Source organism: Penicilliopsis zonata, assembly GCF_001890105.1.
Source record: "Penicilliopsis zonata CBS 506.65 unplaced genomic scaffold ASPZOscaffold_13, whole genome shotgun sequence".
Lineage (NCBI taxonomy): Eukaryota > Fungi > Ascomycota > Eurotiomycetes > Eurotiales > Aspergillaceae > Penicilliopsis > Penicilliopsis zonata.
Window position 1 is genome coordinate 272,203 of NW_019208922.1, and position 23,774 is coordinate 295,976.

At 53.1% G+C, this 23,774-nt stretch overlaps 11 protein-coding genes across 11 annotated transcripts; 6 read left to right on the plus strand and 5 right to left on the minus strand.

Moving 5' to 3' along the window:
* The first annotated feature begins 766 nt into the window (after positions 1 to 766).
* ASPZODRAFT_698640 (hypothetical protein) lies at positions 767 to 1,394 on the plus strand. Its single transcript, XM_022729610.1, has 5 exons — positions 767 to 856; positions 949 to 1,006; positions 1,084 to 1,166; positions 1,222 to 1,245; positions 1,295 to 1,394. The coding sequence occupies exons 1-5, from the start codon at positions 803 to 805 to the stop codon at positions 1,349 to 1,351; spliced, it is 276 nt and encodes a 91-aa protein (XP_022579121.1). The 5' UTR covers positions 767 to 802; the 3' UTR covers positions 1,352 to 1,394.
* A 43-nt stretch (positions 1,395 to 1,437) lies between these two features.
* On the minus strand, positions 1,438 to 2,128 carry ASPZODRAFT_18188 (hypothetical protein; the record flags this gene model as incomplete). Its single annotated transcript, XM_022727178.1, has 3 exons — positions 1,438 to 1,895; positions 1,961 to 2,031; positions 2,088 to 2,128. The coding sequence occupies 3 exons, from the start codon at positions 2,126 to 2,128 to the stop codon at positions 1,438 to 1,440; spliced, it is 570 nt and encodes a 189-aa protein (XP_022579122.1).
* Positions 2,129 to 2,829: 701 nt separating this feature from the next.
* ASPZODRAFT_698914 (hypothetical protein) lies at positions 2,830 to 5,825 on the plus strand. Its single transcript, XM_022729614.1, has 6 exons — positions 2,830 to 2,917; positions 2,974 to 3,502; positions 3,551 to 4,055; positions 4,157 to 4,527; positions 4,576 to 4,836; positions 4,894 to 5,825. Exons 2-6 carry the CDS (start codon positions 3,180 to 3,182, stop codon positions 5,339 to 5,341), a joined length of 1,908 nt encoding a protein of 635 aa, XP_022579123.1. The 5' UTR covers positions 2,830 to 2,917; positions 2,974 to 3,179; the 3' UTR covers positions 5,342 to 5,825.
* ASPZODRAFT_134697 (hypothetical protein) lies at positions 5,392 to 7,675 on the plus strand. The gene is made up of 4 exons (XM_022723604.1): positions 5,392 to 5,415; positions 5,483 to 5,820; positions 5,909 to 6,125; positions 6,175 to 7,675. The coding sequence occupies exons 2-4, from the start codon at positions 5,644 to 5,646 to the stop codon at positions 7,482 to 7,484; spliced, it is 1,704 nt and encodes a 567-aa protein (XP_022579124.1). The 5' UTR covers positions 5,392 to 5,415; positions 5,483 to 5,643; the 3' UTR covers positions 7,485 to 7,675.
* A 145-nt stretch (positions 7,676 to 7,820) lies between these two features.
* On the plus strand, positions 7,821 to 8,799 carry ASPZODRAFT_134698 (hypothetical protein). The gene is made up of 3 exons (XM_022723605.1): positions 7,821 to 8,168; positions 8,273 to 8,307; positions 8,371 to 8,799. Exons 1-3 carry the CDS (start codon positions 7,890 to 7,892, stop codon positions 8,408 to 8,410), a joined length of 354 nt encoding a protein of 117 aa, XP_022579125.1. The 5' UTR covers positions 7,821 to 7,889; the 3' UTR covers positions 8,411 to 8,799.
* Positions 8,800 to 8,961: 162 nt separating this feature from the next.
* ASPZODRAFT_71108 (hypothetical protein) lies at positions 8,962 to 11,585 on the plus strand (the record flags this gene model as incomplete). Its single annotated transcript, XM_022729723.1, has 4 exons — positions 8,962 to 9,161; positions 9,250 to 9,361; positions 9,424 to 11,453; positions 11,531 to 11,585. 4 exons carry the CDS (start codon positions 8,962 to 8,964, stop codon positions 11,583 to 11,585), a joined length of 2,397 nt encoding a protein of 798 aa, XP_022579126.1.
* Positions 11,586 to 11,799: 214 nt separating this feature from the next.
* On the minus strand, positions 11,800 to 13,537 carry ASPZODRAFT_2111388 (hypothetical protein; the record flags this gene model as incomplete). The annotated part of the gene is made up of 5 exons (XM_022727741.1): positions 11,800 to 12,147; positions 12,201 to 12,986; positions 13,046 to 13,246; positions 13,299 to 13,372; positions 13,428 to 13,537. 5 exons carry the CDS (start codon positions 13,535 to 13,537, stop codon positions 12,083 to 12,085), a joined length of 1,236 nt encoding a protein of 411 aa, XP_022579127.1. The 3' UTR covers positions 11,800 to 12,082.
* A 104-nt stretch (positions 13,538 to 13,641) lies between these two features.
* On the plus strand, positions 13,642 to 16,388 carry ASPZODRAFT_134700 (hypothetical protein). The gene is made up of 2 exons (XM_022723606.1): positions 13,642 to 14,121; positions 14,209 to 16,388. Exons 1-2 carry the CDS (start codon positions 13,865 to 13,867, stop codon positions 16,310 to 16,312), a joined length of 2,361 nt encoding a protein of 786 aa, XP_022579128.1. The 5' UTR covers positions 13,642 to 13,864; the 3' UTR covers positions 16,313 to 16,388.
* Positions 16,389 to 16,670: 282 nt separating this feature from the next.
* Positions 16,671 to 18,736, minus strand: ASPZODRAFT_153531 (hypothetical protein; the record flags this gene model as incomplete). The annotated part of the gene is made up of 2 exons (XM_022725982.1): positions 16,671 to 18,619; positions 18,691 to 18,736. 2 exons carry the CDS (start codon positions 18,734 to 18,736, stop codon positions 16,671 to 16,673), a joined length of 1,995 nt encoding a protein of 664 aa, XP_022579129.1.
* A 583-nt stretch (positions 18,737 to 19,319) lies between these two features.
* ASPZODRAFT_71446 (hypothetical protein) lies at positions 19,320 to 21,068 on the minus strand (the record flags this gene model as incomplete). The annotated part of the gene is made up of 3 exons (XM_022729757.1): positions 19,320 to 19,517; positions 19,604 to 20,387; positions 20,458 to 21,068. 3 exons carry the CDS (start codon positions 21,066 to 21,068, stop codon positions 19,320 to 19,322), a joined length of 1,593 nt encoding a protein of 530 aa, XP_022579130.1.
* Positions 21,069 to 21,558: 490 nt separating this feature from the next.
* ASPZODRAFT_153533 (hypothetical protein) lies at positions 21,559 to 23,242 on the minus strand (the record flags this gene model as incomplete). The annotated part of the gene is made up of 3 exons (XM_022725983.1): positions 21,559 to 22,947; positions 23,017 to 23,148; positions 23,225 to 23,242. 3 exons carry the CDS (start codon positions 23,240 to 23,242, stop codon positions 21,559 to 21,561), a joined length of 1,539 nt encoding a protein of 512 aa, XP_022579131.1.
* Positions 23,243 to 23,774: the final 532 nt, after the last annotated feature.

Here is a 23,774-nt window from a genome sequence, read left to right on the forward strand (position 1 = left end):
TTAACTTGATGGAGGATAACATTGATACAATGTACCTTGACATTGTCTCCCTCCTTAGGCTTATTATCTTGTCTTCTAATCGGATAAGGTTGCATTAGATCAATCAGCACAGACCACGGGTCCACCTGTTTAGGGTTAGGGTTAGGGTTGAGTGGAAGTACAGAATTGATAGTCTACAAGTCTAAATATAGTAATAGTATTGATATCACTCGCTTATAACTAGTATTCTTATCTGTCTGTAGTATTTGCCTCAAGAGTAGCTTAGGTTGTGCTGGGACTGCCCGGGCATCTGCTTATATACAAGGCTTAGATAGTAGGGTTACAGGTGACTGACTACCTGTACCTAGTATTTAGTTAGTAGGTAACTAGCCTAGGTATTTAGTTATAGCATGACAACTGATACTGCAAAGAATGAGCAAGCTTATAATAGCTCCTACTACTGCATATAGCTCTATGGGACGATATCTCGACAATACTACAGACATATTTCCTCGATAAATGGTTTTTTTTAACATTCTTATTACTTATTCCTCTACTTATTCTTTTTACTTATTCTTATTAACTATTCTTATTACTTATTTTACTAATTTATTGATTGATTGATTGATTGATTTATTTATTTATTTATTTATTTAAACCAATGATGTATCTTGGTCATTCCATATCCGGCAGTATCTCACCGCTTTTATTTCGTATACCGAGATCCATGACAACATCAACATGCACATCTAGGTACAGTACTTCAATTACCCAGTAATTATCTTTGATTCGAGTACCCACTATCCATCCATGTACATATAGGATGAGACCGACTGTCCATCTACTGGCTCGGCCTTCCAAGTTGAAAAAGCCCGCCGTGAGTCTTGACCATGTAAGTAGCCTCTTGCCATCTAGAATTCAATTTAGATAGGTGCTCTGACTAATTAATTATTCTTAAATCCTGTCTAGTTCATTCAAAGACAGCGAGTCTTGGGTTTATACCGCGAGATCATCAGAGCGTTACACAGTGAGTCCTCCCAGGCTCCCCCACATGAACCTCTATTTTATTCTTCTTCTAGCGTTATTTCAATATTGATAGTTTAGAAATCCCCTCGTCGCCTACTCGAGTCGAACTCCACGATTACGCCCGGAGGGAATTCGAGAGACATCGCGCCGTGACTGATTTGGTAAGTTGGCTCGTCTATCAAGCATGCTAGCTATACAGATCTGCTAACCTTCTAGCAACATATTCGTTATTTAATCTCGGTGGGTATTGCCCTGGGTCCATACAGGTCTCTACTCTAATGCTCTGCAGACAGGAAAAGCGGAATTCGATACGATGAGACGATACATCGATGAGCAGATGGTTTGACTGCGTAGAGAGAAGACTTTTTTTTTTTCATCACTAATACTACATATGTACAATAACTTGAGATAGAACCTTTTGTTGCAATCCCATCAGTTCCCTTTCCCCCATACCAATGATTTCACCGCATCCAACACCCCGGGCTTCTTCTCCGCTGTCGGCTGTAGCTCTGGCTCGGGTGTATCCTGCAGCAAAGGTTCCGACACAGAAACAGTGGAAGCAGTAGGAACCGAAGCCTTGCCCGCCTCATTTGCCGCCGCCTCGATGGCCGCATGCCTCTCTCTCCAGTTCTTATCCTCCCGATCGCGGATCTCCAGCTCGCGTAACCAGGCGTCACGCTTCTCCTGGCTCTTCCGTGCCTCGACCACCTTCTCGAACTCGCGCCGCTGCTGTCGTTCCGTCTTGAAGTACATCCCGCCCGCCACAATGGCCACCAGCGTAAACGCCTGCGCATAGATTCGCGCCCGGAACATCCGGTTCATCTCCACGGAATCGCCGGCTTTCATCGACCGGTAGGCGCGGAACAGGGCGTAAGAGGTTGCGACGCATCCTAGAAAAGAAAAAAAATAATAATTAGAATAAGTTTATCGTGCGTTATTCCGATGTGTCACTTACCTAATGGAATTAATGGCTCCTCCGTCAACCGGCGACGGAACTTTTGGAAATCGGTCTCTTCTTTAAATTGGCTGGTTCTGTTAGCTGGAGGCGAGGGGGCGAACAAGAGGAAACGCGGAGAACGTACGGTGAGCTGTCAAAGGACGAGGGGATGGGATCTTCGCTCATATTGATATAATCTAGACGATAATATAGATAGATCACTTAATGAAATAAATAATGTACGCGGTATGTATCCGGAGGTAGTTGAGGTGGAATGAGCTTGAAAAGAGAGAGAGAGAGAGAGAGAGTATGACGAGGTTCCAGTCCTTTTCTTTCCGCCTGTATTTTCCTCGGGCTTTGATATCCACAACTCACCACAACAACGTCGGGGACTGTTTATCACAGAACACAGCTCTAATTCTATGGTGAGCATGATGGGATGGATTGACACATGATAATTCATTCTAATTCAATTAGATTTCGCGTTCCATCGACACTCTACGGAGTGCAACAGTGAAGCCGAACACCATATTCTATCTCGACAGCTTTCCTTGATAATCACTATCTTGAGCTGGTTTATTAAATATAGACCGCAGTTGAATGGTTTCTTGCTGAGATTCCTCGGTGGAACCCCTGAGTGATACACCAGAAGCATTCAAGTCAATGGTAGTCGTTCAAGCTCAGCTTGATATATAGCATTAAACATCGCTCATTTCACTGACTCCTAAGCTGTGCGAGATATCTATCGGCAGTCGTATGACAGGAACAAGGCAACAATACTCCCATTCGATAAGTCATAAATTAGCTACGAATCAGTTGGCTAGAGCCTCCTCTTATGAAGCTTGTCGTATGCCCCGCTGCCAGTACTACATCGTACATAGTACCCTTAATTGAGAGAAGGATCGTGGGTAGTTAAATGAAGAATTTAACAGCTGCTTGAACTGCCAGGTATCTTGTCTAGTATTTTAGAAGAAAGTAGGTCGGCGAACGTGTTCTGCTGTCATAATGTCAAATCCTTCCTAATAGGAAAGAGAGTATGCAGTCGCCGTCTGACAATAACCACCAAACAACCACTAAACTGCAACCTTTCCCCTCTCCCCCATTCGAGGATATGTTGACTACCTTAGTCACTGCTAACATGATAACTCTCAGCCGACACTCCGCGACATTACCCCTCCCCACGTCTGTCGATCTCTCGTCTTACCCTCCCACTGTCTAGGAGACATCTTATCGCCCCATGACCACCTCGATCCAGCACCTCCTCCAGCTCCCCGAGCCCGAACCGTCCAGCGCTGCTGCAGACCCGACGAAAAGCAGACTGCCCGCTGACTCGGCTGCTTCAGAAGAGACCCCCGAAGCACCCACGCAGGAGACACAGCCGGTGTCTGGTCGGCGACGGCCCGTGGCTCGAGGCACTGCAGCGTATCCGCGTCGGAGAGCCATCCGGGCATGTGAAACCTGCAGGTCCAGACGCACCCGATGTGACAATAAGAAGCCCGTGTGTTCGTTCTGCGAGAAGGTCGGCGCGCAGTGCATTACAAATCCCGCGGGGTATTCGTCGTATGTAGTTCCAGAAGATGAATGAATTCTCCTAGACTAACTCCCCAGCTTCGATCCAGCCAGCCTCGTCATCATCGAACGACTGGACCGACTTGAACAGCTGCTCCAGTCTTCTTCCCCTTCTCGACTGCAACACGATGAACCACCAGTCATACAGCAGGTCCCCCCGTCGACGACGGAGCAGAACAGGGAGCCATCTGAGCATGCTTCTCCGCTCTCGAACCCGCCGAACGGGCTGGATTTTGGCATTTTCACCATCGAGGCCGTTATGTCATGGCCGGTGTTTGCCGGCCGCTTCGACTCCCGGCCAGACCTCCAGGCTCTCCTCAATCGGGGGGGTACCATGTCCGACTATCAAGAGTCGGCAGACCTGCTGCCGACCGAGGACTTCTTGGCTAAGCAGGTGGAAACTGGCGCCTGCGATCGGTTGGTCAGTAGCTTTCTGAACTACGTGCATCCTGCCAATCCCATCTTGGATGTACCTCTGCTCCTGCAGTATGTCCAGTACGTCCGAATCAACGGGATTGCGTGGGATGCGAAATCCTGTCTCGTGGTAGGTGCAAAACGAAAGGATTATTTCCTACTCAAATGCCTGCGTACCTACTATTCTATTCCATTCATTGACTGTCGCCCTTAACTGTTCATGGTCGGTAGCTTCTTGTCTGTGCTCTCGGATCGACCGCAGAAGCCTTCCATGCCCAACATCTCAGCGAGTCGATTTCTGCGCGAAACTCGCCCAGTTTCGTGATCGCAAAGTCCTACTTCACCGCCGCACAGAAGCGCATCGGATCGCTTCTCAGCCACTCCGGCGTGCTCGAGACGCAGTGTTTCTTCTACGCCGGTGTCTACCTCATGACCCTCCAGCAGCCCATGGCCGCCTGGAAATTCTTTGTCCAGGCCGCCGCCACATCACAAGGGTTCGGATTCCCCAGGCGGACTCCGCAGCCGGAGTTGGTCAGTCCAGCGGCGAGGCGTGACCGGGTCTCTCAGGAGAGTCTATACTGGACATGCCTTAAATCGGAATTGTACGTCTTACTTCACTTTCTTTCTGAAGCCTATTCTGATCTATACAGGGAAGTCCGCATGGAGCTTTCGCTCCCAGGCTTTGGGCTGCAGGATTTCTCGTATCCGTCCGCCTTTCCCAGTCCCCCATCGGAGAACCTTGAAGACGAGACTGCTCGCGCGTGGTACTACTATCTTGCAGAGATTGCGTTGCGACGGCTCGCGAACCGGATCCTCCATCACCTCTTCCGCCACCAGGAAGAAGGGCGGTTTTTTCGAATATCACAGATGGTGGATTCGATCGCAGCTTTTGAAGACCAAGCAACAGATTGGTATAACCTTTGAATCTCAAAAAATAGAAAAAGATTAAATATTGACACTTCTTCCAGGATGGTTTCCCTTCCTCCCATGTTCTCGCTCTCAACCCCCGAATCCGAAGACGATGTCCTCAAATTCGTACTGCGCGGCCACCTCCTCGACTGCTGCGAATGGATGTACTTTCCCTTCATGCTTGAAACCATCAACTACGGCCGCCGCGACCCCGTGCTGGACGAGTACACTCGCAAGGGCCTCCGCATGTCTGTCGAGCGCATCGCAAAGAACAAAGCGGGCTTCTACCACCGCCACCACGGAGCATGGCTGATGCTGCGCACCTGCACGCGCAGCGCTCTCATCCTCCTCGCGGCATCGCACAGCAACCATGTCGGCGATCTAGTGCCCACCGGGTGGCGAGAGGCTGTAATGGACGCCATGGACATGCTGCGTTTCTGGGAGGCAGAGGTAAGCGATGCGCGAGACCGGCTGGGGGTTTTGGCCGAGTTGATGGCTGATTTATGACTTGATCTTCTGCAATATAATCCATACTACACATAATTAAAATCCCCCCGGCAGTACAAAGTAACTAACTACGTGTATATTATTCTTCTCCTGCAATGTATAGGAAATACCGATATAGGAGGTGCTGATAGATGACATAAGCGACCGTCTCCGAGTGCGGGGGATCCGAGCCGGAGAGTTCCACGTCTAAAAAGATCGTCATTCCTAATCTCTCACTTTTTTTTATCTGTTTGGAGACCCAGTCTTGCTGTTACACCGCTCAATCGCAGTCAATCCTTTACCGTACCTCCCGTTTCATCACAATGTCCGACGAGTCGCCTCCAAGTGGCTTCGTAACGCCATCCACACCCAGACCCAGCAGCTTTGCGCTCACCGAGTACGTCGCTGCTCGTACGCCGCCCTCTGAGCGCCAGGGGGCCGGATTGCTTCGGAAATGGGACATCCCAGATGGGTACCTGCTCCCTAATGGATATCCAGATGTATGTTAAGAGTAAAGAAAAGAAGAGAGGAGAGAAGAAAAAGAAAAGAAATCAAACATCCTATTGTTTGCAAGCTAATGTCTTCTAGTACATGCGATTGATCTTGACGTCGCGAGTATATGATATCATCAACGAGACACCGCTTCACCACGCCGTCAACCTGAGCAACCGACTGGAATGCCGAGTTTTGCTTAAACGGGAGGACCTGCTGCCGGTCTTCAGCTTCAAGTTGCGCGGCGCGTACAATAAAATGGCTCATTTGAGGCCAGATCAACGGTGGAAGGGTGTTGTCGCCTGTTCGGCAGGTAAGAAGCCATATATATATATATATCTAGATATATATTAATGTGGTAGGAAACCATGCGCAAGGAGTTGCCTATTCGGCACGAAAGTTGAAGATCCCCGCTACCATCGTGATGCCGTCGGGAACGCCGGCGATTAAGCATCGCAACGTGGCGCGGCTGGGCGGCAGTGTCATTCTGCACGGAAGCGACTTCGATGCCGCCAAGGAGGAAGCCCACCGGCTGGAGAAGCAACATGGGCTGACGAGCATCCCGCCCTTTGACGACCCCTACGTGATTGCCGGCCAGGGTACCATCGGCATGGAGATCCTGCGGCAGGCCAACCTGGAGAAGCTGGAGGCGGTCTTCTGTGCGGTCGGCGGCGGTGGCTTGATCGCAGGCATTGGCGTGTACCTGAAGCGCATTGCACCGCAGGTCAAGATCATCGGCGTCGAGGCGTACGACGCCAACGCCATGGCCCAGTCGCTTAGCAACGGATCTCGCGTCCAACTGAAGGAGGTTGGCCTGTTCGCCGACGGCGCGGCGGTCAAGATCGTCGGCGAGGAGACGTACCGGCTGTGCCAGGATGTCGTCGACGACATCATCCAGGTGTCGACCGACGAGACCTGTGCCGCCATCAAGGACACCTTCGAGGACACCCGGTCGGTCATCGAACCGGCCGCCGCGCTGGCCCTGGCGGGTCTAAAGAAATACGTGCAGCAGAACCCGAGCCCGGACACCAACCGGGAACTGATTGCCATCACCTCGGGGGCCAACATGGACTTTGACCGGCTGCGGTTCGTTGCCGAGCGCGCCGCTCTGGGCGAGCGCAAGGAGGCCCTGCTGAGCGTCAACATCCCCGAACGGCCGGGCGCCTTCGCCCAGCTGGTCGACTTCGTCCTCCCGCACGCCGTCACCGCGTTCAGCTACCGCTACGCCTGCCCGGAGTCCGCCGACGTGCTCATGGGTATCTCGCTGTCGGCGCTGACCGGCCGCGAGGATCTGGCCAACATCATCGCGCAGCTTGCCCGGGCGGGCATGGCTGCCCAGGACTTGAGCGACGACGAACTCGCCAAGCGGCACCTGCGCTTCCTCGTCGGCGGGCGCAGCTCTGTCAACGACGAGCGTCTCTTCATGTTCGAATTCCCCGAACGGCCGGGCGCGCTCGCCAACTTCCTCACCACGCTGCGGCCCAACCAGAACATCTCCCTCTTCCACTACCGCAACTACGGCGGCGATGTCGGCAAGGTTCTCGCCGGTATCCAGTGCCCCGAGGCCGAGAAGCCCGAGCTCGAGGCCTTCCTTCAAGACGTCGGGTATCCGTTCAAGGAGGAGACCGACTCGGCTACCTACAAGACTTTCCTGCGAGGCTCTCAGGCCTAAGATTCGGGCCTTGTTCTCGAAGACAGCGGCTGTTCGGAATGATTTCGGGATATTTGAAAACAAGACATGGCTCAGCGATTGACTTTGACGTATCAGTTTATAGACCCGGCTCTCTGATTTATATTCTTGCTTACGCTCTGGACATATAGAATAAAACATAAATACCTTGAATAATATTTTATTTTGAAAAATACAATTTACGTCTTCAGTAAATAGTTAATATAGACCGGGGCGGCGTTTCATTATTCCGGCCATATTTGCTCCGCGCTTTTTGGAGCCTCAGAGAAAGATCCCCGACGACCTTGTGAGCCGGACGCAAGACTAGCCACCAGCTATTCTAATCATCGAGGGATCGATCTACTGATCTGCTTTATACCTGGAATTTTTGTCATTCAAGCAGCAATCATGTACTCCCTCCGCTCCGCCGTCGGAGCCTCGACCGGTCTCCTCCGCCGGCTCCTCCCCTCCTCTCGCCCTTCGTTCTTCTCCCGATCTTTCTCGCAATTGATGGGCGTGTCCGCTAGCAACAGCCTGAGGAGTCTGCGAGCACAGTCACAGCAGCCATCGCCGTCACAAAACCAGCAGACCGCCATTGCTCGGGTGGGCGCTACGGTTCGGCAGCTCGAGCAGGTCCGGGGAATGAAGACGCGATCATCGGTTAAGCGACTGTGCGAGGGATGCAAGGTATGCAGTTGAATTTTGTGGCCGATGAGGCCTCTTTGCATATCTAGAGAAGAAATGCGAGGGGAAACATGCCACCGCTTGAAACTGTACTGATGTGTGTATAGGCTGTTAAGAGGAAGAACCGGGTATACATCATCTGGTAAGCTGTCTTGGAATAACTACGATCTAGATTTCACTCTGCTGACAATATGCTTGTTTGTAGCTCGAAGAACCCCAAGCACAAGCAACGGCAAGGAAAATAGATACCCATAGATGAGGCGATTAGAGTCGAGTCACCACCACGGCATTTTGAGGGATCCAAAGACGCTCGTCGACAGTGGTCACTCCAAGACGTCTATTGACTCTTTTACTCGCTTCCAATCGCTCTCGAACTCGGTCGTACTTATCGTGTACCAGACTTTGTCTTATACTCTTGTCTCTTGTTCTTCTAGCTAGTCGGCATGGCGCTTCATTGTACAGTACATCGGTTTCTCAGGATTTGACACAATACACTCCATCTCTGATGATAGAGCTTCAAGCCCACATCTCCTTAAAACGAAATGGACGGCCTCGTCTCGCAATCCAGAAGCACCCGTCCAATGTAGACTCCATTGAAAATAACTGCACGATAACAGGCCCGCGAAAACGCCGGACGATCACGTGCAGCGTGCCTGGCTTCCCCGAACTTTTTTCGAGCAAAGAAAATCAACAGGCCGACTTTGGATCGCCAGCCCTGTCCGTTCCCTGTCTCGCTTTCTTTGTTTTCTTTTTCTTTCTTCACCTTCAACTGTCGCTTCCCGGTGAATTGACAGTCATGAGGGCCTTTTCTCTGGCTCGTCTGCCCTCCCGCGCTGTTTCTGGCCTGGCGAGATCGTCCGTCCGTCTCCAGTCGCAGAACTTCCTCTACCAGCGCTGCGCTTCGACGGTTGCCCTCCGTGTCCCTTCGTCGCTGAACCAGACTCCTGTCGGCAGACAATGGCAGCAGAGACGGAATGCGTCCGCTGCTGCGGAGGTGTACGTCTTTTTTTTTTTTTTTTTCTAGTGGATTTTGAGATTACAGAGTTGTTGTTGTTGATCTTTGTTGCTGACTTTTTGCCTATAGTCTCGAAGCCGCTGCAGTGAATCCGGAGGCGCTCTCGCAGCAGACCATCATTGAGAATCTCGACCCTGCCGAGGCAAAGCGCCTGGCCAGAGTGCGGAACATTGGTATTGCAGTACGTTTACGTCTTCTGTCGATCAAAGTCAAGTTTCCCTGTCTAACTTGCCGTGTTACTAGGCCCACATCGACAGTGGTAAGACGACCTGTACCGAGCGCGTGCTCTACTATACCGGCCGTATCGGAGCGATCCATGAAGTCCGTGGGCGCGACGCCGTTGGAGCCAAGATGGATTCCATGGAACTCGAGCGTGAGAAGGGTATCACCATCCAGTCGGCCGCGACCTTCTGCGACTGGATCAAGACCGGGGAGGATGGCGCAGAGAACAAGTATCACATCAACTTGATTGACACACCCGGTCATATTGACTTCACGATCGAGGTCGAGCGTGCTCTTCGTGTGCTCGACGGCGCCGTCATGATCCTGTGTGCCGTGTCCGGTGTGCAGTCCCAGACCATCACGGTCGATCGGCAGATGAGACGGTACAATGTGCCTCGCATTTCCTTCATCAACAAGATGGACCGTATGGGCGCCAATCCGTTCAAGGCTATCGATCAGATCAACACCAAGTTGAGGATTCCTGCCGCCGCCGTGCAGGTCCCCATTGGCGCCGAAGACGAGTTCGAGGGTGTGGTCGACCTGATCCGCATGAAGGCCATCTACAACGAGGGTTCCAGCGGTGAGAACATCGTGGAGAAGGACGAGATCCCCGACAAGGTCAAGGCCATCGCTGAGGAGAGGAGACGCATGCTGATCGAGACCCTGGCCGATGTGGATGATGAAATTGCAGAGCTGTTCCTGGAAGAGCTTGAGCCGACTGAGCAGCAGCTCAAGGACGCCATCCGCCGGGCCACCATCGCTTTGAAGTTCACCCCGGTCTTTATGGGCTCTGCGCTTGCCAACAAGTCCGTCCAGCCCATGCTGGATGGCGTCTGCGATTACCTGCCCAACCCCTCGGAGGTCGAAAATCTTGCCCTCGACCAGAAGCGCAAGGAGGCCTCCGTGAAGCTGGTGCCCTATGGATCTCAGCCATTTGTCGGCCTTGCTTTCAAGCTCGAGGAGAGCAATTTCGGCCAGTTGACCTATATTCGTGTGTACCAAGGAACGCTGCGCAAGGGGTCCAACGTCTTCAATGCCCGCAACAACAAGAAGGTCAAGGTGCCCCGTATCGTCCGGATGCACTCCAACGAGATGGAGGAAGTGAGCGAGATCGGCGCCGGTGAAATCTGCGCCGTGTTCGGTGTGGAATGTGCCTCGGGTGATACCTTCACCGACGGACAGCTGAGCTACACCATGTCGTCGATGTTTGTTCCCGAGCCCGTCATTTCGCTCTCGATTAAGCCCAAGGACAACAAGGACTCGGCCAACTTCTCCAAGGCCATGGCCCGTTTCCAGAGAGAGGACCCGACTTTCCGCGTGACCCACGATGCCGAGAGCTCCGAGACCATCATCTCCGGCATGGGCGAGCTGCACCTGGATATCTACGTGGAGCGGATGCGCCGTGAGTACCGTGTCGACTGTGTGACTGGCCAGCCCCAGGTTGCCTACCGTGAGACTCTGGGCGGCCGGGTCGAATTCGACCACTTGCTCAAGAAGCAGACCGGTGGTGCCGGTGACTATGCCCGCGTGATGGGCTGGCTGGAGCCTACTGGCAAACTGGAGGAGAACGTATTCGAGGAGCAGATTGTGGGAGGCAGCATTTCCGAGAAGTTCCTCTTCGCCTGTGAAAAGGGATTCCACCTGTCCTGCGACAAGGGTCCTCTTGTCGGGCACAAGGTTCTGGGCACGAAGATGGTCATCAACGACGGTGCCACCCATATGACCGATTCGTCCGAAATGGCCTTCAAGATCGCCACGCAGCAGGCCTTCCGCAAGGCTTTCCAGGAGAGTCAGCCCATGATCCTGGAGCCCCTGATGAAGACGGTAGTGACTGCCCCGTCGGAGTTCCAGGGTGATGTGATCGCCCTGCTGAACAAGCGCAACGCCACCATCAACGACACCGAGACGGGCGTCGACGAGTTCACCCTCTATGCCGACTGCAGTCTCAACGCCATGTTCGGCTTCTCTTCCAACCTGCGCGCCGCCACTCAGGGCAAGGGTGAATACACGATGGAGTTCAGCCACTACGAGAAGGCTCCTCCGCAATTACAGTATGTCTTTTTGTCTTTTCTTTTTTCCCTCCCACGACTCAAAGAATTCCAGTCGCTAACGTGAATTTACCCTACAGGAAAGAACTTATCCAGAAGTACGCCAAGGCTCAGGCCGAGAGGAACAAGAAATAGACTCGCCCATTCCGATGATTTTGCCCTCGCCCTAGGGGGTTTTGTTTCTTCTTCTTCTTCTTCTCTGTATTCACACCACACCTGTCTAATCTTCAGCCCATGCATTCCTTTTTGAACCCGTCAAATAGAATTGCTGGCTAAAATCTGTTACTTATGTGCTTCAAGGATTGCACTGTGTTTAAGGGCTGCATTTCAGCGAGTCGGCAGACAAGGTCTGCACATGTATGATAGTGTTATATGTCAAGGGGTCTTCTTGTTTGGACTTGGGTTTATATTCTTTTTTTTTTCTCTTTTTTTTGAAGGTTCCTGGTTTACTCCTCTCATAGAATAGAATCGACGATTATCCAACGTTGAACTTGAAGTATTTCCCTCTACAGTAGGATGGGTCATCAGGATACCTATGTTCTGTGCGACAGTCTTTACATACAGAGTCTATATGGAAGAATGATATTCAATTTCTGCCCAGTATAAGGGGTATATATTTATATTTCCCAAGTCTATTCCTCGAATGCCCTCAAAACAGCAAGGCTTGCAACCGAGAATGTCGCGACTCGATTGTGGCCTGGACAGATTAGTAAATTTAAACAACCAGGAACCAGTGATTGCTCTACTCACCACCGTATCCGACCCGTTCCCATCTGACTCTCTTCTTTCCCGTCCCAACATCTCTCTCCCAAATCCTCACCTGGCCAGGGCCGTTATCCTGGTCTTTCTCGTAGATGATAGATCCGTTGCCGCCTTCATTAGTTGCTGCTTTCCAGACGGCGTGGCCCTCGAACCACGGGATATCTGCATCGTTCAAGGCGTGGATTATGGTGAGGTCGAGCCCCTTGTGGGCGTACGATGTCTTCGAGTCCTTCTCGGCGGTCGGGCCTATGCCCGTCAGCCGTGCCACGCGTGCAGCCGTGTCCCAGGTGTCGACGATGAGGCTGGAGATCCAGCTTTCTAAGCGGGGATATCGGAGGAGCGGGCCGTACAGCGGCGGGGTTAGACCCTTGAGGCTGTACGTCTTGATCAGACTTGAAATTTTGCTGAAGGAGGCGACCAGCACGACGCCAGCAAAGGGCTCCGGGTCCGAGATGGCGGGCTGGATGAGCGTTGGGTCGGGGTGACCAAAGTAGAATCGTTCCGTCACCGCGGCACTGACGGCTGTCCCCAGACTCTGCCCGATGATGGCAATTCGAGAGGGAGGTACGTTTAGAGGAGATGAAGTGAGGAAGTTCAGTAAGGAAACCCCGTCGGTGATTAGTCCTTCTTCCGTGGGTGATCCCGTCGAGAGACCAAATCCGCGATAGTCAATGGTAAACACATGGACAGGATCCAAAGGAGTCGATAGTCCCAGGAGCATTCGATGCGTCTCCGGTCGCTGAGCGCTAGCAAGGTGTGCTGCATTTCCATGGACTGTGTGTCCTCTGGTTTCAGCTTTCTTTATCCAGGGCGTAATATGAACAGTGACTAACAGCTTATGACGACTCTCGCATTCGGGTCTTCCGCAAGAAGCTTAAATGCAGCAGTCTTGCTATAGTCCTCTGCCGGGCCTGATAGTTCACTCGCTGAAAGGACCTCCTCATGTTCCCGGCAGAGGTGGAGAGGCAGGATGTGCCAGCCATATACCGTCTCGTTGTCGGGTGTTCTCAGACTGAACGGCTGGACTTGTGTCCCTACTCAGATTAGCCAGCTTTCTATTCCTCTCCCTATGACTGTAAAACATACTCAGGAAGCCAAAGCTCTCGACATCATTGATGTCCTGCCAGGCAGTTGGATTGACCCTATTGGCGTACAGAGCACTGCCGTCAACGCCATCAGCATCAGCCCAGAATCATACTTCTGCCTTTTCCATACAATCTTTGAACTTTTGGAGATGTCGATGCAAGAACGAAAGCAACATAGGCCAGGCCACCGGCCATCAGGGACCAGTAGGCCTTTTGGAAGATCGACTGGAGCTCGACCATGCCTTAGTATCAACGTAGTCAGTATCAACCAGGCATTTTATTTGAAAGATGTCAAATAGATAAAATGCTCAACTACACACCGGTTATTTACCAAGGCTCACGGTGTAGTAGTTACTTACTGGAGGTGGTTGTTGATGACGATAACCAGATCTCGATAAGCAGCGGCTGCTTTTTGTCGCCTTCTCGGGCGGTCACGTCCTTTTTTCCCTCCTCCGCATCTCTCCCTACTGCAGCCCCTGTTACCTCGTGGCCAGATCCATCACCCGCCAGAGGGTCTATAATGCGTTATTGGAGACCACGGTAATTCTAATTTGCGTGGAGGTTGCCATGGCCGAGAAACGCAGACTGTCGACACGCGAACGACGCGAACCTGCCGCGAAACGACGAGCCTCTGAAGCACCGGCTCAGAACCAGCCACCAGCCAGGAAAAAGGGCTCGACGCCGGTCGTTTTGCCTCCTCCTACACCGGAACCAGCGGAGGAGCCTTTGCCTACGAAGATCAAGGATGGAGAGGGGCTGCCCACCTTGCGCAAGCCGCAGCCATCGGAACTCTCCGACAAGGAGTATCAGTCGGTCGCAGAAAGGTGAGAGAGAACAACTGGGAGGGGAGCACGAGAATGCACAAGTAAAAGATACGAAAGAGCTAATGTCTCGTTTTGGTTGTGCTACAGTGCTGTGTTGCTCGCTTCTCTGGAACGGTCGAAGAAGAAATGGCTGAGTGACGGGATCCTGGTCAAGTACTGGACGAAGCCGAAAAAAACGAAGAGAGACCAGATCGAAGGGAAGAACCCCCCCAAGGAGTCGATGTCCAAGGTTGGGCCCTGCAATATCGTTGTCGGGCCGCATCTGTTCGATGCGATGATCTATACTGTCAAAGACCCAAATGCTGCTCCACCCATCCAATATACGCCACCACAGCGGCCAATGGTCCATTATGGCCATCCTGGAAATTTCCAACCGTACCAGCCATACCCAACACCGCCGCCTCCTCCGCATGCACGCCCTGCTTCCCAGTATCCTCCCACGCAGAATGGGCCTCGTCAGCCTGGGTATCCGCCCGGCGGGAGCCAAACTCCCATCCCGAACCAACAACCCCGGGCTCCCCAGCCGAACAATCGCCCTCCACCGCCGGCACAGCAACCTATGCAGCAGCACCAGGGGACTCCCTCACAGCCGCCTCAGCCTCCAAAACCAAGCCCGGATCCGGTCATTCAGATGTTGGCCACTCGTGCGGCCGCGGATCCCGAGTTGAAGGCCTTGATGCGGATCGTGGCGTCCAGCAAGGCGTCACAGGAACAGCTCCGAGCTTTCCAAGCTCACATCGATGAACTGAACGCCATCATCAAGGCGAGGGAGCAGCAGCAGCAACGACAGCAACCCGCGAAACCCCAGCAGGGACCCCAGCAAGCAGCTCAAACACCACCCCAAAAGGCCTCTCAGAAGGTCTCTCAGAAGCAGCAACCGAAAGAGCAACAGCACGAGGTTGAGGTACAAATACCGGCTCATAAACCGACCACCAAAAAGTCAGCGCAGCCGCCACCAGCACAGTCTCCACAATCGACATCCGCGCCGAATCCCCCGCAGCCCGCACAGATCAAGAAAGAACCTGGCAACAACACGAATGTCCCTGACACCCCAGTCCAGAAGAAGCCGTCGGCGGAGCCTACACGAGTTTCGGAGTCTAGTCCTGCGGTGGCACCCAGCCCTGCCCCAACTTCGACTCCTGCACAGCCCAGCCCTGCTATGCGACCCCCCCCAAATGCGCATCCGCAATCAACCCCAGGCCCTCAATATCAGCAGTTTCCGCAAAATCCCTATCAGGGTACACCGCCGCCTATTCAGTCTCGCCCACCGCAGTACGGCTCCCCGGCTCCGTACTATCGTCCGGCAGCACCTCCGCCACCTCCACGGATTAACTACAAGTCTGTGGTTTTTGAATTCACATCCCCTCTGACACCGTATGGAAGTAGTACCTCGGGCCACGCCGGCTCCGGAGATAGGTATCTCTTCCCAGAGTACAGTATTCTTGAATGGCTACCCGGCGGCACCACTCTTATCGCCTCGTTCTTGCTCGTGCGCAAGGTAGATCCGAGCAAACCTTTTCCCATTGAAACCGTCTCGGATCTGACGACTGCCAGAGCCAAGGGCAAGGCAAGTAAGTCAAAAAAGGCGGACAAAGGCAAAGGCAAGGACAAGGAGAAGAGCAACGAGCAGTCCACCGCGAACCCTGAAGCAGGGGAACCTTCTCAGCAGAAGCCTGGTGACGCGGACAGTGACAAGAATGATACCCAGCAACCACCGCCAGCAACTCCAGGCAGTGGTGATGCCAAGGACAACTCCGCCAAAGAAGGCAGCAGAACGGCAGAGCCCCAACCAACCTTGAAGGAGTACTACCAACCGGTCACGTTCCGCATCATCTCCAATAACCCCAAAGTTCTCGAGCCGCTTACCCGTGTTGTGAAGCCGCCTGACGAGGTACGCCGGTACATGAACGAGATCATGGACCGTGCCGAGCGCGCACCGGACGGATTTCTCGCCTTCCGGCTTCCGCGCGAGACTCCCGGACTAGATACAGAGACGGAAGAGAAGAAAGCCGGCACACCCGTGCCGGCTGTGCGTACGAACCGGTCTAGAGGGAAAAGCGTGGCTGCCGACGAAGACTCGGGGGTGGAAAACAACAGTACTCCCGGGGTTTTGGATGAGAAAGAGGAAGAAGAGGAGGAATTGAAAGATTTCTACGGTCCGGTCACGGGGCTTGTTCCCTTGGGAGTGTAGTTCTGTATAACGCATCCTCTCAGTGTATGATAAATAATGATCATAAGTTCAAGCACCTCCTTACGGTGATCCATCATGAATATTCAGAATTAGTAAGTTTGCTTCAGCTTCTTAGCTGACCAGTTGTTAAATAGAGAGGATCTTTATAAATTTCCTCGGCTGTAGGGGTTTCCCTATCGAGTACGCTACCTCGAAGATAATTTGTTCCATATTTGCATATTTGCATATGAGATGATTGGAAAAAAAAGCTGTCCCTCGATAGGGTTTGGTTGATACTTGAGATCAGTCTGTACATGCAACAACGCCAACACCAAATTAAGAAAGGGAAAAGATGAGAGATCCTTTGAAGAATCAATATTCAAGTGCTTCCCCCACTCCTCCCTCCAGCGTTATCACCCACCAACCCCGCTGTCTCCAATAACCATCTTGCATTCTGCAAGGCCGAGTCCCCGCCTCCGCCGAGCTTGAGGTTGACGCTCCGTCTGCGCTCGGCCTCACGGGCTTCGAAATCCCAATTTGCACGCTGGGCGTCGATGGCACTCAGGGGTGTATCTGCGGCTTTAGCGGCTTCTGGGCTGGGAACGAGACCCCAGATCTCAAGGTCGTAGATATCTAGTTTGATTTTTGTGGGCCTGTCCATGGTGACGGTAGGGGAAGCAGTGGCGGGGGGGAGGAAGACACCGTTGTGGCCCACGGGGGCGACGTGGAACTCGGCGGACTCGAGGCTCGTGTCGATGAGGAGACTGCCCGCGCCATGGGCTGTGGGGGGGGTATGCTTGCTGCGCGAGGCTGGGGGGATGGCACAGCCGATGGATATCCCCGTGTGGTTGGAGAAATAGGCGGTAGAAATATGCAGATTCGAGGAGGAAGAGGACGGCGATGGGTTGCCTGGGAGAAGGATGTGGGTGGGAGATAGTTGGAAAAGACAGGGCAATGGGGCTGATTTGTCAAGGGATTTCGAGGGAGTATGTGTGGATGATGTTTCCCATGCGTGAGGGAGGTACGCTCCTATCGTGATAGTGTCGTCTGCTGTAGCTGATTCGGACGAGGATCCTCCAACAGGTACTCCTCTTAGCAGGAGAAGAGTAGCTGCTTTCCAGGTGACGACATGATGCGAGAAATTGGTCAAGGAGGAACCATGCGCGGAGGTTGAAAAGACTGGATGCAAGCGCACACCGCCGAGGAACAAGTTCCGCTCTGATGGGCCGAAGTCCAGGAAGAATGATAGATGCGCCAGGATGCTCGAGTTGAGGATTGTAGATTCAAAGCTACCAGGGAGCATGACGGTGGCTAACACCGACGGAGAAGGAGGTTCGACGACCTTGATCTCAGCCGGTTCTGGGGAGGTCGCAACGGCCGAATCCACCCGGCCTCGTCGCTGCGAGAGATCTAAGTTTTTACTGAAGAGCAGATGCTCAAAGAGTGGGGTCAAGGGATTGAACAGGTAGGGCAGGGAAGAAGAGATGATGTTCGCAAAGGCCTTATAGCCAATGCCAGTCTTCCCGTCTCCAACTGTGAACGACCTCAAGATGCATTCCGCGTCGGCTGTGATCTCTTCCATGTGCTCTGGACTCAGATCAACGGTGTACTTGGAGACATCATCCAGTGATTTCAACGGAGCAATGACTAAGAGCAGCATTAGCAAACGACGAAACGTGTCGAGAGAAATGCGCGCTTCGTAAACCGTCTTGTCGATGCGGTGGTCATGCTTGAACACCTCGATGGCATCGAGCGACTCCAGGGCAGCAAGCGCCAGGTCATCGTCATCATCATCATCATCGCCGTCGGGGTCTTCATCGTTCAATGCACCATCGATGGCAAACCCGGCAGCATGCGACCTTTCAAACGTATCAGGTTGTTGATCATCCGTCTTCCTCTCCCCCGCCTGACTGGTGGATTCTTTTCTACCCACGTCTGCCAGACTCCCGAAAAGCAGCCGAATCCGATCTCTCCGGCCCCGTCGCAGCACCTTTCCATACCGCTCAGTCAGAAGAACCGCCACTTTGACCATCGCTTCGAAGGTGAGGACACTAGGCGCCAGGGTGGTCTGGAACGGGAACGCGCCCAGGTAGGAAACCATGCGAAACACCACGGGCCCTGCATCTAGAGGAGAGGTATGCGCCGACGAGCCGGGTGAGTCGTCCCCATCAGGTACGCCGAGGAAGTCGGACAAGATCTTCTCATTCCAGTATCTCAGGCCACCTTGGTCGTTTGCGCGGGAGAAGAAGTTGTCTTTGAAGTGGGTGAGTTCGAGGGGGGTGAAGCATTTCATCGCGAACCGTTCCGCCAGAAGATAACTCAGCTGTTCTATTCTTCATTAGCCTTCTTCATACATACATAATATTAAAAGCAAGCTGAAGCGTAGGCTGTTGACGGACCTGGCGAGGATACGGCGCCCGCCTCTGTAGATTGACCAACACCCATTTTTGGAATAATATAAAGCTGAAGCAGCTGAGAATAGATCCAACCGCTTTCCACAGGATGGATTATAAAAATTCACAGTCTTAAAGCAGTCGACTCAAGCGATAAGCTGCTGGCTGCACTGCTGGCCGGATAAGCTCTCCAGGGGAGGGAGATACTAGTAGCTGTGATCAAGCAGTCAGTAGCATTAGTTGCCCCTCTAATCCATCGACAGCGACTCTGAGAGGAGTGGAATGGATGGAGAAACACATTCAGGCCATGAAATCCGATGTAATCAGCTGCTTGGTCCCATGTACGAGCTAAGGGGGGGATGTTTTGTGTTCGTCGGAAGTGGATGTCATGAAGATGACGAACGCATGCGGAAGTGACAGATCCCCGCTTATCGTCCGATAACCTGAGGAAAAGAAATTGAATAAGAACTAGGGATTCAATGCTACTGTTGAACAATGGGAAACACTTATACTACTCAGATAGAGTATACTTAATACATTTGATATTGATCTGACTTAATACACCGGGTGGGTATCGGGTAGAGAAACAAACACAGAGTCTCTACGATGATGCACATGCACATCCTTGTATACATCTATAACATGACGATTCCAACGCCGCCCGTCTTCGATTCATCGGGGAGATTCCTCTCGTTGACGCCGCCAGGCACGGGACTCGCCCGGTAATTGTACAGGTAGTAGTGCAGCTGCCCGTCGCCGGCACCGAATTTGAGCTGTTCCAGGAAGAGAGGGTTGTCATGAATGGTTAGGGCGTTGAAGACATCGAAACGAGCCTAGAATGGATTAGTATTTGAATGGAATGGAATGGTAATTCAGAAAAAAAAAGAAAAAAAGAGAAGAAAAAAAGAAAAAAACCGACCTTTTTGGCCAAGATTAAGGCGTCGTTGATGAGCATCAGCAGCCGCTCCTTGTACGCCTTTTCATCTGCGTTGAAGGCCGTCTCGGTGGCGTAGTAGTACATGTATGCCGTACGGACACCCTTGTGCTTGGCGTTTTGAATGACGGTCGACTCGAGGCTGTAGAAGGAGACAAAATCGGTGATCTTGTGGGTTTCCGAGTCTTCGGCCACGTAGGAGAAGACAACCTGCTCCGCTTCGGTGGGGACCTGGTTAACCAGCCAGTGCTGAATCTCCTCCCTACTGAAGGCCTGATTCAGCTGGAACCGCTGGAGGTACCGGTCGAGCAGGTCGCGCACGGCGTCGATATCTTTGGCTTCCATCGGCCGCAGGCCCGGCGTCGAGGTCGCGCTGGGCAGCTGGTTCCGGGCGATCTGACGGGCCTTGGTCGAGCCCGTCGGCATGGGCGAGAATCCGACCTCGTACAGCTTCAGCCAGTCCAGTGCGCGGTGGTAGTACCGGCACGAGCTGACCGGGGTGGGCAGGATAACTCCCGCCGTGTAGACAGCCTGGTAGATGCCGTTCAGGTAACAGCGGCGTGTAACCTCCTTGATCAGCACGGGCGCCAGACGCTTTGATCGCAGCTTCTTGTGCACGCAGAGGAAGTTGATTTCAATGACCTTCAGCTTCTGGTCGCGCACCCGGATCTCCGTAGGCACACCACAGATGGAAGCGACCAGTTTGCGGGACTTGGTCGCCCGCACGCCGACATGCCATTCCTTCTTCCACCCGGGCGACATCAACGCCCTGTATTGTCAGAACGATCATCAAAGGGCGGGGGGGGGGGGGGGGGGGGAACAGAAAAAGGAGTACACACCAGTGCAGAAACTCCTGCGAGTAGCGAAGCCGGAACATAGCATTGTCATCCTCCACGTAGTGATTTGTCAAAAGATCCCACAGCTCGGACAGCTCCTTCTCATCGCTCAGGTCGAGAGTCGCCCACTCGAACCCCTCAATCAACGCGTCGGGCTCTCGCGAGACACGCTCCGGATCGATGATCTTGATGGGTCCGTCGGCGACCTCGCCTTTGCCCTTCTCGTTGAAGTGCGGCACCGGCTGCGTCTGCCAGAACTTGTACGAGGCCATGTCCTTTTGGTTCTTACCCTTGAGCGACAGGCCCGTCAGCAGCTCCTCCAGTCCCATCTTGCGCAACGCCGCCGCTGCCTGCTCGCGGTCCAGCCCGGCCATCTCGTTCTTCAGCGCCGGGTTCTTCTCCAACAACATCTCTGCCGCCTTCTCGCTCATCTTGTTCTTCGTCCCGGATGCACCTTCGTCCGCCCCATCCTGCTCCTTCTTGCTGCCAAACAGCTTGTGCTTCTTCGACGAGGGTTCGGCCGCCGCGGGGGTCTCGTCCGTCGGCGTCTCGTTCGTCTGCGCGGGCTCGTTGCTGCTGGGACCCTTGCCCTTGACGTCCTTGGAATCCGACATGGCAGGTTCAGGGTGATACACTGGAAATAATAAAAAAAGAGAAGAAGAAGAAGAAGAAGAAGAAGAAGAAAAAAAGGTGAGAAAGATGAGAGGAAGGAAGAATGAACAGGTGTCGGCGTGAGGGGCAGCGGAGGCTTTTCGGCGCCTATGAAAAGCAAGCCCCACGTAGGCTGAAGGGTTGCGCGGGGAGATGAGCCCAAGGGAGCTGAGAAAGGCTTTTAATTGGGAGATTTTGATGATGGATTTATTTTAGACCATCGTGCTAGCTTATGTATTGACTATGATTATTTAATACGGGATCCATTGGACTGTTGATTCATGTTGGGTGGCGCTATGTACATTGGAAGAGAAACACCGTCATCTATCATAAGCTAGGTTTGTTGAAACCAAGAACGCCTGATCCGACCAAATATGCTGCGAAATCTGTTGAAAGACTGGATCAAGAAAGCTGCTGGCTTGAGAGTGAAAGTTTTGGCCATATCGATGACACTCAGGACTGGGTGGGTGGCTTGGTTTCAATGACATCGAGGAACCCGCCGACAAGGTGTAAGCTGCCCGTGACAAAAGTCATCACAGGGGTGTTGTTGTCACTGGCCGTGTCCCTGGCTTGGGCGGCAAGGTCTCTTGTAAAGTCGACTGCTTCTTCGATCGTACTGAAGACCTGGGTCTCTGCGCTGGGGTCAATGGCCTGCCAGGCCTCCGCCAGGGTCCGTTGAACGAGCAGTTTCTCGACATCGGTGGCGTTGGTGTTGACGCTGACCAGGTCAGGCCGATACCCGGCGTCCTTGTAGGTGACGTTGGTGCAGAAGATGGCGTGAGTGAAGGGCTTTTCGGACCCCAGGGCTGCCGCCAGAGTCTCGTATAGAGCGCGAGCCAGCGCGGTACTGTCCCGCGTCTGCTGGTTGAAGATGAGGACGCGCGGCTTCTTCTTGCACGAAGCGCCGGAAGAAGCCATGTGGGCTTGGATCTGAGACGCGAACCACTGCCCAGCCAGGCGTATACTCTCCAGCGTGTGTCCTCCGTCAATGTACCATTCCACATTGGCTTCCTGCCTGGTCTCGCATCGCCCGCCGAGGCGAGTGAGCTCCAGACCCTTTCTGAATTCCACGGGCAGGGGTTCCGTCAGGATCTCCTTGGGAATCCCTTCAACCCCGCGGTTCCGCAGAACCTCTGCTGCTGCAGCAACGGCCACGGCCGCATTGGAGTATTGGAAGTCGCCCGCCAGGCCGAGCTTGAGGTTACCACCTGGCGTCAGCTCCGGATGGCCTCTCACGATCTGTAGCTCGGTTCCCTTCTCCGCCGCGCGCTGCAGCAGGACTTGTTCAGCACTTTCCGGCTGCGGCGCCGAAAACGCCCTGACCCCCGACTTGATGATCCCGCCTTTGTGCCAGGCAATCTCCTCGATCGTCGACCCCAGCAAGGCGACGTGGTCGATGCCGAGGCTGGTGATCGCCGACACCGCCGGCTTCTCGATGACGTTGGTGCAGTCATACTCGCCGCCAATCCCACACTCGATCACAGCGGTGTCCACACCCTCACTGATGTACGCATGAAACGCCATCAGGGTCAGGTAGCGGAAATACTGCGGCTTGACCGTCGGATCGGCCGGGTCTTTGCCTTCCACCCTGGCAGCCTCTTCCAGTCGATCCCATACTTCGAAGAAATACCGCGCAAATTGCTCCTCAGACAGGGGGCTGTTGTCGATCTTAATCCGTTCACGCGCAAACCGCAGGTGAGGCGATGAATACAGACCCGTCTTGTGAATCTTCGAAGAGGGAACGGTGTACTGCGAGAGAATGGAGGCAATAAATGCCGACGTCGACCCTTTCCCCTTTGTACCCGCTACATGGACGGGATGGAGTCGGTTCAGGTCGGAGGGCTGTCATAATTCCGGCACGAAATGAGCTGCTATTCATCTTGGTCGAGGCTGGGCTGGGGCTAGGCATACCTGGTATCCGATGCGACGCAGCCACTCCACTGTTTCCGGGATAGACTGTTCATTCAGGACTTTCCCCGACTTCCTCAGCTTGTCGATGATTGCAAAGTTGGACTGTAGTGAGTTGAGAGCTGCAATCGCAGCCTATCCAAGCAGAATGAAACCGTCAGCGAGGGAGGGGGGTTATCTGGCGGAGGTGAGGGGTTTCGTTTCAACGCACCTCGTAATTCCGAGACATTGCGGATGGCGACGATAAGAACCGGAGTCCAGGACGGTGCTTCCAGACACTCTGCAGCTTCCACAGACTTTGCATGGACAATCCAAAGGCACAAGCGTGGATCAGGGCCGAGAGTTGATCTCGCAAAAGAATCTCCAGTGAGCCTTGAGAGATAGCTTAGCATCACGTGACATTCTCTTTCCACGGTAACTTATATAGAAATAGAGAAACATCATGATACAAATGATTGAGAAATGAACTCGATTTTCAATAGACAATCCACCTTGTTCCAAGTTCTCTCTGTCAACAATACCTATCCTTTGAGATACCCGTGTTTGAACGGGCGCCTACTTCTTCATCCATAAGAATCTCTAAACTTCTATTCTATTCGACGTGCGACAGGTTTGCAGCCTCAAGTTCGACTCATTATCCTGTTCTAATACTAGCAGAGTGAATCAGCACCTTAGTTAACCATCTGGTTAGTTAGTTAGTAGTAACTAGTTAGTAGTACGCAATGTGATCACCGATTCCTCCGAATTACTAGCAGCGGAGG